Source organism: Lactuca serriola, chromosome 4, assembly GCF_051521515.1.
Source record: "Lactuca serriola cultivar US96UC23 chromosome 4, Lser_US96UC23_V15, whole genome shotgun sequence".
Taxonomy (NCBI): domain Eukaryota; kingdom Viridiplantae; phylum Streptophyta; class Magnoliopsida; order Asterales; family Asteraceae; genus Lactuca; species Lactuca serriola.
In genome coordinates, this window is record NC_136411.1 from 161,321,738 (window position 1) to 161,342,520 (window position 20,783).

At 36.7% G+C, this 20,783-nt stretch overlaps 1 protein-coding gene across 1 annotated transcript; it reads left to right on the top strand.

Moving 5' to 3' along the window:
* Window positions 1-12,326: 12,326 nt before the first annotated feature.
* LOC145102861 (EPD1-interacting receptor-like cytoplasmic serine/threonine-protein kinase) lies at window positions 12,327-14,229 on the top strand. The gene is made up of 4 exons (XM_079040350.1): window positions 12,327-12,729; window positions 12,817-12,952; window positions 13,046-13,182; window positions 13,281-14,229. Exons 1-4 carry the CDS (start codon window positions 12,349-12,351, stop codon window positions 14,043-14,045), a joined length of 1,419 nt encoding a protein of 472 aa, XP_078896476.1. The 5' UTR covers window positions 12,327-12,348; the 3' UTR covers window positions 14,046-14,229.
* The last annotated feature ends 6,554 nt before the right edge of the window (window positions 14,230-20,783 follow it).

Below are 20,783 nucleotides of genomic sequence, written 5' to 3' on the forward strand. Positions count from 1 at the left end.
TTAGACCTTTTCCACTTCTCACAAGTCCATGTTAGTGTGCCGGTTAACCACACACGCTCCACTAACGACTTTGAGAATGCAAATATCACAATTGCTATCTAGCTAAAGTCTAATTAGTGAAAGTGTTTCATCACCATCATTTTCATGAATCGGAGAGAAACCTTATGACACTTAGATTTAATTGTGTATGTGTTCTTATCCATGTGAATTGTCAAAACCATAGTCACAAGACAAGGATAATGACAAATCCAAACTCATATGGACTGAACTCAATCTTAATTTCTTGCCACCTGGCAGCCTAAGGGCCTGCCATTGCTTCCAAGTTTTTATGCAACCAATTGAGAACTCTAAGAACTCATATGCAAACCAACTTCAACTGGAATGGGCACAGAATATGTCAACACGATAGGTTATAAACCTCAAGTCGTGTGCTAGTGAAGAACTTCAGGTTTTATTCTTGAGACTTTCATAACTCCTCTTCTTAGCTATCAGAATGAACTTAGAGGATGAATTGTGATAAGGTCTCTTAATCTTTAAGATGATCATATATCATGATACTAAAGTACTCTCCCATCTTTTCAGATTTGAGAAACTTTTATCCTTCTGCCTAATATGATTCTTCTTATTCGCTCTGCCATACATTAGAACCTTTTCCATTGTCTCAGAATTACACTTAACCTTGTAAGTATATCCATCTTTACTGAGCTTTAGTAAATTATGAAGAATAGTCTTATCGATCTTTTGTGGTGGACTTGACCAGTGCACATGAATGTGTACTCGATCCCTTAGTCCTTTACTTGACTCACTTAAACATGTGAACAAGGAATTAGTCTTCATTTTCCAAAGATGAAAATTCTCATTCATCATACAACTTGCATGATTCCAAGTTTCTATCCAAGTGAAACTTGGGTGATGAGAATCTTTTCTTATTTGGTAAATTTAGACACTACCACAAATGAAGGAATAAAATTCATATTTCCAATATTGCTATCAATGGAATCATATAAGCAACAAAGTTTTTTTTTCACAAATGCCACTATAAGGATATTTTAAAATAAATAAAATCAAAATTTTTCCTTTTATTTTAAAAACTTTGCGGAAAAACTATCCTTACAGTGCAAAGCACATGAAAACTTTGTTGTTATCTATTCCTAAGTAATATATCATAACTCCTAAGAAGTAGCTCAAGAATCTGATCTTCAAACTATGCGATAGAAATCCATCTATGCGATCAGATTCAACATATTTTTTCTTTAAGTTTCTTCACTTTTCTTTGATTCTTAAAACATCAACATGTGACCCAGTCATCATGTATCAAGAATCTCATAATAGAAACTTAACAGAGTTAGATAGTGGTCTTTACCTGAAGTAGAGTCAAACTTATTGACTTTAACATCCTTAGGTAAAAATTTGGCAGCTTCGCAATCAGTGCCCCTTCCTTTGGCAATTTAACATATGGACCCTTTGGTAATAGTACATGAGACTATCACAGAATTAGTTTTTCTCTTTACCATTTGGTAAACCTAGTTGACTATAGTCAATCCTTTTCCTTGCGAAGAGAAGGTTTTTCTAGATATCCAATGTTACCATTGTCAATGTCAATGGTAGTTTGGGAAGTTGATCTACTAATCAAATTTGCTCTCCCAGTGCTGCTGATTCAGCAGCACCAAGCAAATAGATATGATCCTTAAGGGTCATGTCATAGTCTGTTTCATAGGATTCCCAAAGGAACTTACTATGTGACTTAGAAAGTGATTGGACATCTAACTTTTTCAAGAATTTGACACCTAACTCTCCTAACTTGTGAGTATGTGACTTCATCTCCAAGATGTGAGCACACCTAGACCTTGCCTTGCCAATAGGGATTGAGTGACCTTGAACTTGTGGTATAGGGAGAATAATTGGAGGAGGTGGAGGAAGTGAAGTTCCAAGAGATTTGGGAGGCTCATAGATGTCTGAACTAGACATCTTTTGGGAGATATTCAAGATAGTTGATTAAAAGTCCTTAATATAACACCCAATATCAAATATTAAGGCTAGGACCTAACAAACTATTTTATAACTCGGAAGAGGGATGTCGTAATCCAAGCTATAAAATATTTGAAGGTAGGTGAATGATGATTCTCCAATTTCCACTAAGATAAACGAAATGTATTATTAGGTTTTAATTGATTTTTGAAACTCCTAGATTCTTTTGAGATTCATCGAACTGTTCAATGGCATGTTTCAATCTCGAGTGTGCCCTTCAGATTTTGTGACTGGGATGCCGAGGATCACAAAACAAGGTGTGAAGTAACCATGCAAATATACTTGGTACCCTTAATATTTACCCCTTAATCGATGTGCCGGTTAACCACACACGCTCCACCGATACTATGATAAATATTAAGTTACGCTTTGCCTACCTTGTTAAGTCTAGGTTAGTGTGTCGGTTAACCACACATGCTCCACTAATGGCTTAAACAAAGTGCAAAGTGTAATTTCATGGATTAGCACCTTATTCACATTTCCCTAAGTAACTAAGATTGGGTATTACTAAGAGTTTAGTTACTTAGTATTTATCATTAATACTTTTAATGAAGGGAGAATTCTAGTCCTTGTCCTACCCGTTCGGTTAACGACCCTCCACCAGTCAAGGAAGCGGTGGGTGAAAGTGGACACCCATTAAACTGTCATTTTATAGGCAATAACCTTATACCACCCTTATAGACCAGCTTCGTGAATGAGGCCTACTAACGGTAAGACTGACTTTACTCTTATACATATATATAAATATTATTAACTTATAATATTATAAAGTATAAGGGTTGAATTTTAACTTTTAAAATTCTAAGGGCTTAACTTGGAATTAAAGTATTCATAAGTGAACTTTTCAAATTCCAAAACTTGAGGGAAAGTTTTGAAACTATTCAAAACTATTCAATTTCCATAACTTATGTGTTTAAAGTAGTTTTAATCCAAAAAGTCTTCAAGTTCCATAACTTGAGGACAAGTTATGGAAGACTTTAAACTATTAAAGAATGTGACTTTTCTTTATTCATAACCTATGGAAATATTTATGAGTTTTATGAACCTTAAATGTGACTTTTCATATAACTTGAGGACAAGTTACAAAAACACATTTTAGAATCAACTCTTAGATTAATTTGGATTGAAAACAACAATTTCACATAACTTTTCTATTAATCTAAGCAACTCATAAGAACAAGATAATTCAAATCAAACTTTTTCATGTAATTAGTCTAATCCTTAAACTAATACAAAACATGAATCTGTTGACAATTATCTTTGAAATTGGATTAGCATGAACATTACCACATCAAAAACAAGTTTATAAGTTCAAAAACAGCTTATGGTAATGTTCCTAGTCCAATTCCAGCCAAAAAAACACGAAGTTATGCTGTCTGGAGGCCAAAATCGTCGAGTTCTACATGGAACTCATCGAGTTCATGTTCTAATACATGAACCCGTCGAGTTTTCTACCAGAACTCGTCAAGTTTTAGGCCCTGACAGATTCTTGGCTTCGAAAAATCTATTTGCATCAAGTATAAGAGAAAGCAAACCTGTCTCTAATACCACTGTTGGGTTTTGAGCATTCTAACACTCCTAAGTGTACATGCAACCCTAAATACCTTGGATCTATGTTTTCTAGGGGTGCAAATGAGCCAAGCTACTCGCGAGCTACTCGGGATTGGCTCGTTAAAAGCTCGACTCGAAACCGGTTTTAAACGAGCCCGAGCTAAGCTCGAGATTAATATTAAGCTCATTTATTAAACGAGCTTCAAGCTCGAGCCTATGTCACTAAGATCGATTAGGCTCACGAGCCTAAACGAGCCTTTATATAATATAATTTATTATTATTTTCTTATATTAAAATAAAAACATATTTGGGAAATTATGGATTTCGGGTATTAGTAAACGAGCTTCTTAACGAGATTGAGTCGAGCTTAAGCTTATTTAGGCACATCAAACGACAAACGAGCCGAGCCCGAGCCCGAGCTGAGCTTGTATAATTCTTTACGAGCTCGAGCCGAGCTCAGTAAAAGAAAGCTCGAATCGAGCCGAGCTCTAGCTCGAGTCTCGTATAACTTAAACGAGCCCGAGCTGAGCCTGGCCATGCTCGAGCTCGGCTCGGCTCGTTTTCACCCCTAATGTTTTCTCTAATATACATGCAAATATAAACTTTCCAAGGTATTCATCCTAACTAGCATAATAACATTGAATCATATGAATATATAAAGTTAGAATTACATACCTCTTTGATGTAGAATGTCTTCATGAAGCTTGAGTGCCTAGTGCCCCAAGTGTGACACCCCAAATGGCTCACACAACACCAAATACACTTGGAATAACTTGAGAGAACATACACACTTCATGAAATCGGCTACCCTTTTTTCTCACATATAGTGGAATATTTTCTCCAAGAATAAGATCATTATATAGTTAGGGTTACACCATGTAAACCCTAATTGTTATGGCCTTTCATTTCCATGATCCATGGGTACAAATACACCATGGAGCATCCATGGAGCATCTTATGGGTTTTAGCCCAACTTGACAATCCATGGAGCATTAGCCCACTATATAAGTATGGATGATTACAAAATCAACCCATATATTTAATTAGTCTTCTTTTGGTCACTTAATTAATACTAGATTAATTCTTGATCAATACTAATTATATAATCTTATTAATATATTAGAACTTATAATATATTAACCAACCTTAAGTGTTATTTCTCTCATTATAGTCTATCCAAATGCATGATGCCATGCAATCCAAATGGACCATGTCGGGTCGGGTCAAGTCTTACCAATTACAGTTATGGACTTAGACATTAATCCAACACATAGTGGATTCGATACGGGTCATCGTGGATTCATTGACCAAGAGAGCTCATTTTATTTCGATCCAGAAGAGTATTTTGGCAGAGAAGTTGGCCGATATTTATATTCAGGAGGTGGTGGCATGGCATGGGGTGCTAATTTCTATGTTCTTTGATAGGATGTTCGATTTACTTCCAAGTTCTAGAATAGATTTCACGAGGAGTTGGGTACTCATCTGCACTTCAGTACGACTTTCCATCTGCACACTGATGGTCATAGTGAGCGGACTATCTAGACATTGGAGGACATGTTGCGGGCATGCGTACTGGATTTTGGCGGTAGTTGGGATACATGCCTTCCTTTGGCAGAATTTTCGTATAACAACAGTTATCACACCAACATTGATCGACCTCCTTTTGAGATGCTATGTGGGAGGAAGTGTAGGACCCCGATATGTTGGGGTGAGTTCGGTCAGCAGTTCATGGGGATTTGACCTATTTGTGTGTGTTTTAGTGGGTCTTTGATGAACCTTGAAGAAGAAGAAACTTAGAGAATGAGCATTAACCAAGGAAGAGCTTGTACATCGAGATTCCACTCATTATTTTTAGCTCATAAAGGTATAAAGCTTTGAACTTACTCATTATATGCTTAGATCTAGATGTTGTGGAGTTTGGACATTGTTTGTCCCATGAATGAGATCTAGTGGGATTTTACCACTCCAGAAGTTAGGAGTTGCTCCTCTTGATATTTCTGAGATCACTAGTCCATAAAGTTAACATCTTGATGGTTGAGGATCAACCATGCATGAGTTATGTCCATTTGGTGAAAGTAGGATGCTAAATATAAGGTTTGGGTCAATTTAAGCCATGCAAAGGAACCAAGTTAGTAACTTTATGGATTAAGACGTTCCCCAAGGCTTGGATTTGAAATTTAGACATTTGGTCTTAAGAAATAAGGAATTAATGGATGAAGTGACTGAAGGGGGCGTACGTCGGGCATACAAATGCATACGCTACGCCTATGCGTCTGGATTCTCGACTCTGTGTAGCGACCTAGTACGCCAGTTGTACTAGGTGAATGCTTAGCCTTCACGACCTAGTCATGGGCTTTGATGTTGGGCCGTCTTTTGACTTTAGGGTTTTGGGACCTTGTTGGGCCACAAGTCTTTCTGATTATAGGTTATTGTTAGGCTTGGGCCTTCTTGTATTTGGGACCATATTGGGCTTTGAGTGCCATTTAGGAATTGGGCCATTATTTGGCTTTTATGCCATTAAGTTTGGGCCAATTGAGGGAAGCGTAAAATGGTATTTTACGCTAGGAGTCATGATTAGTTAATTAAAGTCTCGATTATGGTTTATGACCCAATTATTAATTTGGGTTTTATTTGGATGGTTAGTGTGGGGATTCTTCGGTTCAGCAGCCTGAGCATCTATTTGACTGACATCAGACTGAGGTGATTTTGCTCACTATACTATAGGACACTAGGGATTATATGTGCTTGTAGTCTTTGTAACTCATGTTGTTTGTGTTGTATGTCTGTGTTCATGATTGTTATATGTATGTGGGGTGAAATAGACCCGATGGTGAAATAGAGTCGGTATAGCCTTGTGCTGACATATGCGTTGAAATAAACTCGAGTGTGAAATAGACCCGGGGGTGAAATAGACCTGGTACAGCCTTAGGATAACATATGATTTGAAATAGACTCGGGGGTGAAATAGACATTGTAAAACCATGAGCTAACGTATATGTATGGTATGTGGTATTTTAGGGAACTCACTAAGTTTTGTGCTTACAGGTTCCAATTTATGTTTCAGGTACTTCTGGATCGAATGGGAAGAGCTCGGGATGATTGTATCACACACACCATGACTTTTCGCTTATTTGACTTTGATGTATTTTGGATGATTATGGATACATTATGATTTCCTTATGGTTTTGATAAATACGTTTGGTTGATGTTTTATTTAATATAAGAACAAAAAAAATTTGATTTATGAGTTTTGGGATGTTACAACGTAGCAATGAGGAAACTGTGACATGGTGAAGAAGGGTTTCATGATTGTTTTTCTTGGACTCTCCACGGCGTAGTGGCATGTTGGACACATTCTTGTAGCATATTCTAATCGCGACTAAGCTGGGTAGCCACGACGTGGCCATGGATTGTCCACGATGTGGAGGTCAATTAACTGTTGACTTTTGGCTTGGTTTGACTATTGGTCAATTGCTAGTTTTAGAAGGTAAACTATGGATTTACCTTATATGATTCAATAGGAGGTGTTAACAACTACTTTTCGACTGTCAGAGCTCGTTAGCTATCGACTGCATTTATGAGGTAAGTTTTCTCACTATATTATGTAGGATGCTAGATTATTTTTGTGACTATTTCATGAAAGATTGTGGTTGGATCACAACACTCGTATGAAAGACTGTGGTTGGACATAACACTTGTATGGAAGACCATGGTTGGATCATGGCAAGAAAGACTACAGTTGGGCTATAGCAATGGAAATGATTGTAAGACTATGGTTGGATCATAACTGTAATGTTAGTGCTCTAGGTATTTTTCATATTAGCATTAATTCATTAAAATGATTGCAAAATTGGTCCATACACTGGGCGTATGAGATGGGTATGTCTGGCGTAGGCCCTTAAAGATGGTCGTGAATTCCCTCGCGTACGTTGGGCTTACGTGTGACATCCCCATTTTCACGGCCCGAAAAGACCAATTTTGTTTATGCTTTATAAAAATCAGAGTACTTCTTTTAATAAAAAAATGTTGCGGAATTTGTACCCAGTAAAACATGATAAATTCTTTATCAAAGCATTTCCAAAGAAAAGTATTTTTATTCATTTTAAAACATTCGGGATGTTATCGTCAATACAGAAACATAAGCATAAACATAACTTACATTCATGATCACTTGTGATCTATATCTCCTTAATCTCTCAGTGTAATGTGACTTCATATCAACACCTATGATATAAATAAACTGAGTGGGTCAGGTTGGGAAACCTAGTGAGTACATAGGGTTTTCAACCCACAATAATATAATTTTTATGTTTAATCATCAAACAGTTAACCTAATTACCCATCCCCATTATCTTCTTTACTCTTAAGGATCTACCCTAAGAATCAGCTATTTCTCGTTCATTCATTCCTAAGTATTTTCCTAAGGAATAGGTACAAAGTCCATCGTTGTCAATGACACAACTTTCAAGCACAACTGCTAGTTCTATCACTTAGACGTAGTTGCCATAATTATGACATTCTATATGAGGCGCAGCTGCCAGTATTGTCCTTCGATCACAGCTGCTAGAGTTATCTCGTTTATTGACAGTATTGTTTTCGAGAGTCCACTCACAATACATGTCAATGGGTTTTTAGAGTACACCGGTGAACACATCGTTCACAACACCTACATGTTGTGAGTCTGATAGTGTTCCACTGGACTATCTAGAATAATCTGTGGTTGTCATCCATACTCTGCTAGATGAAGGGGCCAACATTTGGGACCAAGGATTCTCACATCGTCCACCTCTCACCCTTACCTCATGGTCTATATCACTTCTCAACTCATCATCCAACTCATATTTCATCTACACATGTTTTACCCAACATATTATGTAGATATAAATACATATACAGTTTAAATCATATAAAACTTGTATAAAATCGTTCATCCATCATAGATAGCAAGTATACAGATAATATGCACACATAGCACGTAATTTATATAAAATACTTCATATCTATGTGTAAGATGAAAGGGACCATGCACTCACTTGAAAAGGTGGTGATTCTGAACTCAGACACCGCTTGGCTTCTTAAAAATATTTTCCTTCGATGAAACCTAGTATTATTTCCACTAGAGTTTAGTCTATTATTTGTCGAGATTAATTAATAGTCTAGCTATTATTACTATTATATAAGCATTAAACAATACTTATATAACCCATAATAATAGCCCAAGTACTTATTATAAGTTCCTAATAACGTTACTATAATTAAATAAAAGCTATATTAAAAATAGCGTAGGCGTAGCTCACTTACAGCGGGTTTTATAGAAACTCGGGATTTGCTTGGAGCAGCGTTCCTGAACTGAAAAGCTATTCTTCTCGGAGCCTTCGAGCACTCCGGGGCTTCCGCCTCGTGCTACGGAGGTTCCCTAGGCTTTTCAGGGGGTTTTGGGGCTAGAGAGAGGTTCTAGAGAGAGAGTAAAGAGAAGAAAGAATGGGAAAGGTATGAAGAAAATGAGGGTGGGAGAGGTTCTATTTATAGGGTGAAATATGGCTGAACTTGGTGCCACATGTCACCATCTGGTGGCAAGACTTGGGGAGAAAGCAATCGCCAAGATTGTGCCACGTCACCCATTTTCGCACAGCACACTTTCGACTTCCAAAATCCATAACTTTCACATACGAGCTCCGTTTTTGACGTTCTTTATATCCACACGCAGGTAAAAACAATATCTACAACTTTTATTTTGACTCCGTCGGCTAATTCTCGACCGATCTTAAATTTAACAGTACGAGGAGATTATACTGTTAAATGTCCGCGTAAAATTCATAACTTCTACATACGAACTATGTTTTCTTCTGTCTTTTTACCGTTGAGTTCATATTAATGATATCTTCAATTCTCATTTGGGTCGCGTAAGCCAAAAACCGCTTGATCTAAAATTCGAGTTTCGGGTTGTGCACTGCTAAGCCAAATTTTAGAAAATTCATAACTTCCTCATACGAAGTCAGATTTGGGCGTTCTTTTTTTGTATGTTCTTGGTTTAACGTATACTAAAACTTTTATTTATATTTCTAAGGCTAAAATTTCCTCCATCGTAAATTCACTATTTACGTCTCCCGGTGTCGTGCCGGTTTTGCCCTAAAACTTCGACGGACCATAACGTCTTCGTTATAAGTCGGATTTCGGCGTTCTTTATATGTACGGAACCCTTGAGACGTATTCTACCACTTGGTTAAGATTATTTATTCTAAATAATCTTTTGTCGAAAAGTCGTTTTCGACCCCTATTATCTCTAAATTGATTAGCCCGGATCTACGGACGTTACATTACACATGAAGAGGGAAAACCCTAATTTTTAGGGTTTGGGGCCTATTTAAAGAACTTTATGGCCTTAAACCCTTTATTACCTCTAGCCTCCATCTCTCTTAGCCTCAATCTTGAAATCCTAATCCGTGTGTGCAAAATTTGAAGCTTTTTAGTGATATTTTGGTGTTCTTGGTGCTAAGGGAAAGCCTTTGGAGTTGTGGCGTTGCTTTCAAGCCTTTGGATCCAAATTCTTCTCATCTTTATGCATCTTCAAGAGGTATAAAGTTCAAATCTTGATGATTTCTTTGATAGATCTTGTTTAAGCTTAGATTTATCTTCTTTTTGTCCCAAAACCTTGATCTTTGTGAGTATGGAATACTACACAGCTTTTGAGTTGTCTTTCCAGGCACTTTAAAGTGTTTAGTGACATAAAAATGCAAGCTCAGACATTATTATTCTTCCATGCAAGTGTTATGGAGTTTTAGATGGTTAAATGCGTTAAGGTTTTGGTGTTGGGCTCCATGTAGCCATGGTTGCAACTTTATGATTTTAGACGTTTATTAGAGTTAGATCTGAAGTTTGGACGTTAAGTCTTACAGTATTAAGACCTTAATAGAACGTCTAGACTTCTGAAGAGTACGCCGAGCGTAACCTTGAGTACGTGGATTGTTGCCCTGTAATCCTTCTGTATCCGGTGGGTAGGGTGTACTACCAAGAAACACATTTGGGCTATTTTTGGGCCTTTGACCCTAGGGGTTTTGGGGCCTTGTCTAGTTGGGTCATGAATGGGAAGGGCAAAATGGTCTTTTTTTCCCTTAGATAGATAAAGGATGAATTAGACCTTCGTTTATGGATTAATCTCGATTATTAATTAGGATTGTTATTGAATTATGATTAGTGTGAGGAGCCATGTTAGCAACATCTTGAGTGTGCGATTCAGTTATCTTCAGTTAGAAGAAATGTTCTTACCACACTAGTGGGTCGAAGGCACCAAAGTCAGCCCACTGATTTGTATGTATAAGATGTATGTCATTATGTTACTATTACTTTTATGATTGTATGATATATGCATGGAGCCAAGTTAGGCTCGAAGTCATTATGGACTCAAGGTTGATACAGACCCGGGGGTTGATACGCACCTGACACAACTATTTGTTGTTACATAGGGTTGATACGGACCCGAGGGTTGTTACAAATCTGACACACCTACGTGAGGTTATACTTATGTGTAGGGTGTATGTGGTATTTTGGGATGCTCACTAAGCTTTATGCTTACAGATATGTTTTTGGTTTCACGTATTTCCGGTACAAAAAGGAAGGGCCCGACGTGATGGCAGAGCATCCTCCCCCTCATGATTTCCGCATTTATGATCTCTGTTACTCTGATATTTTGTGCTAGTTTGTATTTTGGATGATTTCGAGACATGTGATGTTTGGATTGATGAATTAAAAAAATACTTATGGATTGTGGATCATTACAATAACATTCACATGGGTTAAAATACACCCTTAGAGTTAGGCCCACTAATATATATGGTATGTGGTATTTTGAGGAACTCACTAAGCTTTGTGCTTACAGTTTTATGTTTAAATGTTTCAAATAATTCTGGTTCCAAAGGGAAGGGTCCGACATGATTACATCACATCCATTGAAGATTCTGCACTTATGATTTTGTTATTACTCTGATGTTATTCTGAAACATCTTTCGATACTCTGACTATCTTCTGGAAGTAATGAATGAATGATTTGTTTGATTTAAAATTGAAAAATTTTTTCTTTGTATTTTGAGATGTTACAACAACTAACAAATAAATTGATCTGAGACACATTTGAAATTAACAAACATCCATTTTGCAACACTAACTTTCCACATTTTTTGTTATAATTTCTGAAATCGGGCTTTGATTTATGGGATTGTTTTGGTTTTGAACAGTGAGGTCGTAAGGAGAGTTGTAGGCTTCATTAGATAGGCACATTAAGTGTAGTGATTGTGTCCAAGTCTCATGTAATAGTGACAAATATATAAATGAATGATAGATTGGTAATTTCACAAGTACTTAGCTTTTATATTCTAACAATGATAGCCAAAAAAGACTTACGGTGCAACGTTTTCAAATCACAGGATATCTCACCCTGTCAAAAAAATTTGCATATCAACTATATTTGGTCCATTTTATAAATGATAAGGACCATTTATGTAATTTTGTCTAATTTATTATACTCAGGTGCTTAGAAGCCTGCAAGAAAATAAGTGATTAGTTATTCTTAAAGACTTTTTGTTCCAAGAATCTTCTAACCAAAACCCTTTTGCCACCAACTTCTATCCTCTCTTTTTCAAATGATAGTTGGTTCGCTCACCTCCTAATTTTGTCCAGATTACCCCTCATCTGAACCGGCCGGTTCACAATCACACCTACTTATATATATATTCCTAACCTTCACCACCATTATTCCACATTCTTCTTCTCCCATGGCTCTAAGAAAACCCAACGCATGGAAAACCATTCTACTCGGTTGTTTCACAAACAAAACGGTTCGCTTAGACCCACAGACTCTTGTTTCTAAAACGGGTACTTCGCAGAGATTATCGATATCCGATGTTAGTTCATCACTTTCCATCATCAATGGACTTTCGAATTCCATCGTTGGGTGGGACCTTCATGAATTCACTATGGCGGAACTTACGATGATTACACATGATTTCGCATCTAGTAATTATCTCGGTGAAGGTGGGTTCGGAACGGTTCACAAGGGTTTTATAGATGATAAACTTAGACCGGGTTTAGAGGCTCAACCGGTTGCCGTCAAGCTCTTGGATTTAGATGGTGGTCAAGGCCACAATGAATGGCTTGTAAGCATATAAATAAATAACCATTTTTTTTTTTCTTCTTTTATATCAAATCTTTACTCATTTTGGATTTCTTTTATAAATTTGTAGACTGAAGTGACGTTTTTGGGGCAACTGAGGCATCCTCATCTTGTGAAGTTGATTGGTTATTGTTGCGAGGAGAAGAACAGGCTTCTTGTTTATGAGTACATGACAAGGGGCAATTTGGAAAGTCAATTATTCCGAAGTAATTTTCTTAATCTCTTTATAAAGTTTCAATCTTTTTTATATAATTATGCAGAATATTAATCAAAATCTTGTTATTTATATATAAATTCAGGGTATTCGATCTCATTGCCATGGTTGACCCGGATTCAAATAGCACTTGGTGCTGCAAAAGGTCTCGCCTTTCTTCATTGCCAGGACAAACCCGTCATTTACCGCGACTTCAAAACTTCGAATATATTATTAGCATCGGTAATTTCTTATATTCTTTTGTTCATCGATCTTTATAATAACTTTATATCATCTTTTTCTTTTTCCTTTTCTCTTTTCTGATTCTAATATGTTAACAGGATTATACTGCTAAACTATCGGATTTTGGGCTAGCGAAAGATGGACCAGAAGGAGATGAGACGCACGTCAGTACACGTGTCATGGGGACACACGGATATGCGGCGCCGGAGTATATTATGACCGGTCATTTGACCACCATGAGCGACGTTTACAGCTTCGGGGTGGTTTTGTTAGAGCTATTAACGGGGAAAAGATCGATGGATAAAAAACGACCAAATCGAGAGCAGTGTTTGGTGGAATGGGCACGACCGCTTTTGAAAGATCCGAGTAATCTTGATAGAATAATGGATTGTAAACTCGATGGTCATTTTCCGGTGGAAGGCGCAAAGAAGGCGGCGGCGTTGGCTAGCCGGTGTCTAAGCCACCACCCGAAATGCCGACCTGCTATGACGGAAGTGGTGAAGACGTTGGAACATATACTGGAGTTGGACGATTTGGAAGTTGGTTCGTTTGTGTATATTGCTCCTAAAGAAGGAGAAAAAGGTGTAGAAAAAGAGAAAGAGGGAGATAAGGATGTTAGTGGGAGTAGTAGCTCCGGCGAGAAGGCGGAGGTGGTGGTGGTGGTTGAGGAGAAAGAGCATGGCCGCCGGCGGGAAGGTGAAAAGAAAGGTCACAGGCATAAACACAGGATAAGGTCAATGAGGTCACGAGCTGTGTACTCTGATACAGCTTTGTATAAGAATTTTAAGAAGGGTACGAATAGTCCACTTTTGCCTTTGCCCCAACCCAAAGAAAATGGAGGTGTGAATTTGTTAAAATGTTAAAATTTGTTTATATTTAGGGTAGTTTTTAAGATTGTTATTTCTTTTGTATCATTTAAAAGAAGAGAAAAGAGGTTTATTTGGTAGGTGGTATCAAGATTTACTAGTATATGTAGTAATTCATCTTCGAAGGAAGATTTGTAACAATACATCAAAAGTAATAATATCTAAGGTCAATTGTTAATCATTTTCTTTTTTGTTTCAAAGTAATTGTTTGTGGTTAGAATCAAATTCGGAAAGCAACTATTGAGATTTTTAAATGACTAAACTACATAAATAATCTATATGGTTTGCTTAAAATTGTTACTTTGGTCTAAAAATGTTTGAACTAGCACCAGAGGTCCAAACTTTTCATTTTGTTGCGAGTTTGGTCCAATTTACTACGAACTTTTTCATAATGACGAATTTGTCCTTGTTTTTTCCTGTTTCAGTTTTTTTATTATTTAAAGATTTTTTTCTAATTAAAACAAAAATAAAAAAGAAAATTTTCCTTTTTTATTTTATTTTTATAATTTTTTATAACGGAAAAAAGAAAATAAAATGCAAACACTCTCTCTCTCTCTCTCTCTCTCTCTCTCTCTCTCTCTCTCTCGTTTCACACAAAAAATTGCTCATCTCCTTCACCACCAGCCACCACCACCGGCGATGGAGGCTTCTGACGAAGCGGGTTTCGATATTTGAGGCTAGGGTTTCTGGTGCCATAGATCTGAGAAAGGGGCGAAGGGCGAAGGACGAACTGAGAAGATAGATGAACTGAGTCGAGTTTGCCAGAAATCGAGAAATCAATTGCAAAATCTGAGAAATCGTTTTTCCGGCGAACAAGAAACCCTCCTAAGGACGGCGTAGATCTGTCGGAAACCGGACTCAATCTCTCCCTCTTTCTATTTGCTTTTCGTCGGAACCATCATCGCCTTTGTCTTTTATCTTCTCATCTGACGACGCCTTCGATCTGTTCGTCATCGGCGATGACGATGACGTCTGTGGCTCGATAAAACACTAGTTTTAGACGTCAGAACCATCAAACCGCTCGTTTCTCTTCTTCTCCGCGAGGTGTCTACATAGCAAAAGCCCTAGACGCCACCCTTCTAGTTTTACGAAACCCTAAGTTTTCAAATCTGTTTCCACCCTCTTTCTCTCTCTTTTTCTTGTCAAACAACCAGCAAATCTAGATCTCCGTCGTGGCGGAGAAATGTTTAGATCTTCGTCATCAGTGGTGATTTGGATGGTCCGACAGGTGGTTCATAACAGTAGAAGGGAGAGAAAGAGAGAGAGATGGCCATCGTAGCAGCAGAAAGAAAGAAGAATGATGGTCTCTGGAGGTTCAAATCTCAGTTTTTTTTTCTCTGGCGAAGTCGGCGCCGGATAGTTCTAGGGTTCCGACGTCGACGGTGGTTTTAGTGGTCAGACGACGGTGCTTCGGCAGCCACCGGAATCTGGTGGTGTTTTCTTTTTCTGAATGGGAGAGAGAAAAATATGGGGTAGGGGTGATAATACAAACAGATTTTTTTTTCCTTTTTTAGTTTTTGTAATTTAAAAAAAATAATAATGAAAATACAAAGGGCAAAATCGTCATTTTATAAAAATTCAAAACAGATTGGACCAAACTCGCAACAAAATGAAAACTTTGGACCTGTGGTGCTAGTCCAAACCTTTTTGGACCAAAGTGGTAATTTTCGACATACAACAGGGACCATTTATGCAGTTTTGTCTTTTTGAATTTGCTTATCAATGTTTTATATATTTATTGCTGTCAAAATTTCAATATCGGTCAAATACTGCTATTTAAAATCAAGGTTATTTCGGTGGTATAACGGTATTAAGTATTATTTATAATTTTATATTATATATTTATATAGAATTTATATATTAGAGTATTAATATTATATATTACATAAACATATATAATATATTGAAACAAATTAAGAATTTAAAACTATAACTTCATAAATTTATTAATTTATGTTTCTAAAGGCTAAATCATATATTCATAGTCAAGGAGTGATTGATTGCTTCTATGCTTCATAAATTCATAAATTATATTGATTTTTTCATAAATTCACAAATTAAGGAGTTCATAAGTGTGAAACAATGAAAGAGAAACATTTAAAATTAAATGATTAAAGAAAACATCACATTTAACATTTAACATAGATTTCACAGTCAGTGATTGAAGCATTTGACAGTCACGAGTTTATAAGTGTAAACTGTTGAAACATTGTATGTCGCGGTGTGTGTGTGTGTAGAAAGGAAAGGAATAAAGGGAAAAACACATAACTGGTACTGTCGAGTAGCCAAATGGTCAAAATGTGAATGAAAGTGCAAATCGGTTGTAGTGTCGCTATAGCAGTGATGTGTATTGCGGTAAATAGCGCTCAATAGTGCCACTAATATCGTCACCGTTATTCGTACACTATTTTGAAATAGTGGTTTGGAGCTTCGATAAACACTATAACACCAATATAGCATGCTATTGATAGCATAGCTAATGTTTATTTGTCAGATATGACAAGATATCAATTTATTTTTCTTAAACTATATACCTTATAAACTATAGTTGGTATTAAAAAAAAGTTGATATAAATACCGTACAAAGTATATTTGTTATCTAATTATTTGGCTACCAACAACTTTGTTAATTATTAATTGGAAATGATATATGTCAACACATTTTCTAGTTTTCAACTGTAATAGTTAAAAATCATCAAGGGCACTAGACAATTTTGTCATCTACTAATTAAATTAGTAAAGTTTTTTTTTTATTTTATTAAAAAAAACATTTAGTAATTTTTTTAATCTAATATGATAATAACTATTGACTATTGTAACACCTTTTTCAGACATGGGTCTATTCATTTATTTTTTATAATTTTATTTTTGGGTGGCCATGACGTGGTGGGGCTTCACCACGATGCAACGTTATTTCTCTTGACCGCAGATTTAAATTACCCGCTATAGTGTGGCAATTGGTGCCATGTCGTGGCAACCAATTTTGGAGAAACCGTAATCTCTAGGCTTTGGGCCCTATATAAAGGACATTATGGCTAGGATATCATGATCTTTCATCCTCCATCACCCTCTCAAGACCGGAAACCCTAACCTTAGCCTCCCTTGTGTGACATTGAGTTTTTTGTGGTGTTTGGTTGCATTTTGAAGGAAGAAGAAGAAGGTGCTAGCCCAAAGATCAAGCAAAAACTTCTCCCCATCCTTGGAATCATTCTCTGGACCATTGGTAAGTCCTCAAGTTTCCATCTTGATGATTTTTTGGTTGTAGATCTAGCTTATTTAGCTTATTTTGGTCCATAAGTGATGTTTGGTTGGTTTAATGTGATAAAGATTGCAACTTTCTGACTATCTTGAGTCGTATGAGCAATATATCTTGTAGATATAGACTTTGGTTGAGATTCTTAGCCTTGCATGAGTTTTGATCATCTTTTTGCTCATTTTGACCTAAAATGGAATTTAGACATGCAATGGTCATGCATGTCTATAAAGCACCCAAATTTATGTTAGATATAGTATTAGAAACTCCTCTGGAGTTGGTTGGACTAAAGGCTTTGAGAAAAGTGTTTAATGGTAAATCCAATGTCATGATTTTGCCTTTATTAAACCTTTGATAAGAGATCTTGTCTTATTGAAGTGTCTTAATGGATAAATTTGGAAATTTTATCCATTAAGGCGTTGAAAAGGAGTAGATCTGGGTTTTTGAGCCTTTGAATTTGAGTTAAAAGCAGTTTAACTTGATTATGCTAATCATATTGTTCCTCATGGCGTGGAACTAGGCCGTCATAGAATGGCAAGTAGGGACCAGTCGTGTAACGCCCGCATAATTGGACTAGTTAATTTCGAGATAATAAGCATTAAAAATGACTTTTTGATAGAAAAATATTTAGAATAAGCAGTCTTAACTAAAGTATAGTATATGTCATAAGAATTTCGTACATATAAATAACGTTGAAATCCGACTTATAACGAAAAAGTTATGACTCGTCGAAGTTTTACGACTAAACCGACACATCGCCGCGTATCGTAAAAAGTGAATTTTTGATAAATTATTTTTTAGCCTTAGCGATCTAAACGAAAGTCGTAGTATACGTTAAACCTAGAGCGTGCATATAGAAAACGTCCAAATCTGACTTCGTTAGAGAAAGTTGTGATTTTTCTAAGATTTAGCATAACAGTATGCAGTCCGGAAATGAAATTCTAGATCGATCGATTTTTAGCCGACACAGTCTAAACAAGAATTGGAGATCTCTTTAATAGAAGCTCAACGATATAAAGACAGACGAAACGGTCATTGGATGATAAAGTCATGAATTTTAAACGGACTTTAACTGTCTAAGCCTATTGAAATATAAATTTAAAAATAAAGTCAAAATTAGTCGATGGAGTCTATACGGAAGTTGTATATCACGTCGATACCTACGTGTGGATATAAAAAAATGTCAAAAAATAGAGCTAGTATGCGAAAGTTATAGAATTTAGAAGATAATTAAATTATGGGTTAAGATGTGAGGCTGACACGTGGCACAATCTCAGCCCCACCTTCTTCCCCATGGCTTCGCATGCGATCTTGACACGTGTTACCGGTACACCCAGTGTAAGGCCTGGTACACCCCGCATACCAATTACGCCCCGAGTACATCAACATTACCCCCCGCATAACACGATCTGCCAACCTATAAATAGAGTCGTTATTCCTCATTTTTCTTCACACCTTTTCTCAACTTCTCTCCCAAATACCCCTAAACCCTATAAGTTTTTCCCTAACACCTCCTAGGTGTTAGAAGCGAGTCCCAAAGCGCCAGAAGGCCCCGAGAAGAATAGCTTTCATTTCAGAAGTTCTGCCCGCGCAGAGCTCGGTTCTTTGCTAAATCCCCTTATAAGTGAGTTATGTTTACCCTACTTTAAGTATAACATATGTTTAAGTTCATTATCGTTATTATGAACCTATAAACAAGATTTATCAGTGATTCCAAGTCGTTATAATGATATATCTACATACGAGGATGATATCTAGGTTTTGATTTAGTGAGGTGTTAAAGTGAGATTTCTAAACAGTATACTTTGTATACCAAACGGACCCTACCTTCGATATGATCCTACCTGGTTGTTCCTTACTTAATAGATCGTGAAGTAGACTTGGAGTTAATGATAAATCTAGTCTAATAAGTAGTTGCAATAAATATTATACTAAAAACTTAGCGATAATAATGCTAGGTTTTGTCGAAGGAAATGACGATTGTTAGAAGCGAAGCACTACCCGAATTTTGAGTCATCACTTTAACAAGTAAGTGCATAGTTACTTTCATCTTACACATAGATATGAAGTATTTAATATAAATTACGTGCTATATGTGCGTATTATCTGTGTTCTTGATATCTATGTTGGATGAACGATTTATACATGTGTTACGTGATTTAAACTGTATATGTATTTTTATACCTATAAATATATTGGGTAAAGATGGGTATATGAATGATGAGAGATTAAAGATGATATAGATGATGAGAGGTGAAAGATGACGAGAAGCCTTAACTTTAACGATGATCTAGTCATCTGGCAGAGTATAGATGATGACCACGAACCATTCTAGACAGTCCAGTGGAACGCTAGCAGGCTCGCAACCTGTAGGTGTTTGTGAACTACGTGTTCACTGGATGTACTCAAAAAACCCTGGCAACTATGGACTTAGTGCCTTATAAGTGAACGTTGGCAGCTATGGGTTTAGTGTCCTATACATGAACTATTGGAAACTATGGACTTAGTGTCTAATAGATAACATTGGCAGCTATCGACTTAGTGCCTAATAGATTACATCGGCAACTATGTGATGGGTTTTATGCATAAGAACAATCCTATGTGCTCATACAAACCCTAATGCTTGGATCTAGGTTTCTCTATTGTACATGCAATGAATCCAAGACTAATAAACTTAGATCTAACATATTATAAACTGAATTAGGGTTTAGAGAATTACCTTTGATTGTTATATATCAACAACAATCAATTCCTTGCTTGGATTGACTTCAAAAGCTTAGTGCCTCAAGTGCTGCACCTCTAATGGAGCCACAAACACCATATGCAACTTGGATGAAGAGGGAGGAGAGGGAAGACACCAAAAACGGCTGGAAACCCTTAAGAATAAGTTGTCCATGTTTTTGGGGCCTAAGGGGTCCTTTATATACTTGTGTGGGCTACTAGGGTTTCAGTCAAAACCCTAATGGACAGCTTAAACTCTAAGCAGCCCATGGAACCTTCTGGATAAGGCCATGGACGAAAATATGATGGGCTCCCATCATAATTTTGTTCACCCCTTGTTACTTTAGCATTCCTTAGCCCAATAACTCAATTATCCAATAATTGCAGTCCAGTCCCCTAAATTTAATTAATCTCTTTTAGCCACAAAATTAATTATCAATTAATTCTTGACTAATATTAATTAAACAATATGATTTCTCCTTTAATATATTATTCTCATAATATATTAATAAATCATATTTAAACCTCTCTCTCCTTAATTCATCCTACATATTGCTATGGTGAAGGCAACCCAAAAGTACCATGCTCATAATCGGGTCAAGTACATACCAAAATAGTTATGGACTTAGACACTAATCCAACAGTCTCCCACTTGGATAAGTCTAATAACTATTTTCCGTATGACTTCAGAACCTGATCAGCAATCGTAGCTTTCAAAAGCCGCTGTCAACTCTGATCTTATCAGATAGCGTGTCCTCTAG

Coding starts and splice junctions, on each gene's coding strand:
- LOC145102861 (XM_079040350.1), top strand. CDS start 12,349: ATGGCTCTAAGAAAACCCAACGCATGGAAAACCATTCTACTCGGTTGT. Junction 12,730..12,816: donor AAGGCCACAATGAATGGCTT/GTAAGCATATAA, acceptor ATAAATTTGTAG/ACTGAAGTGACGTTTTTGGG. Junction 13,183..13,280: donor CGAATATATTATTAGCATCG/GTAATTTCTTAT, acceptor ATATGTTAACAG/GATTATACTGCTAAACTATC.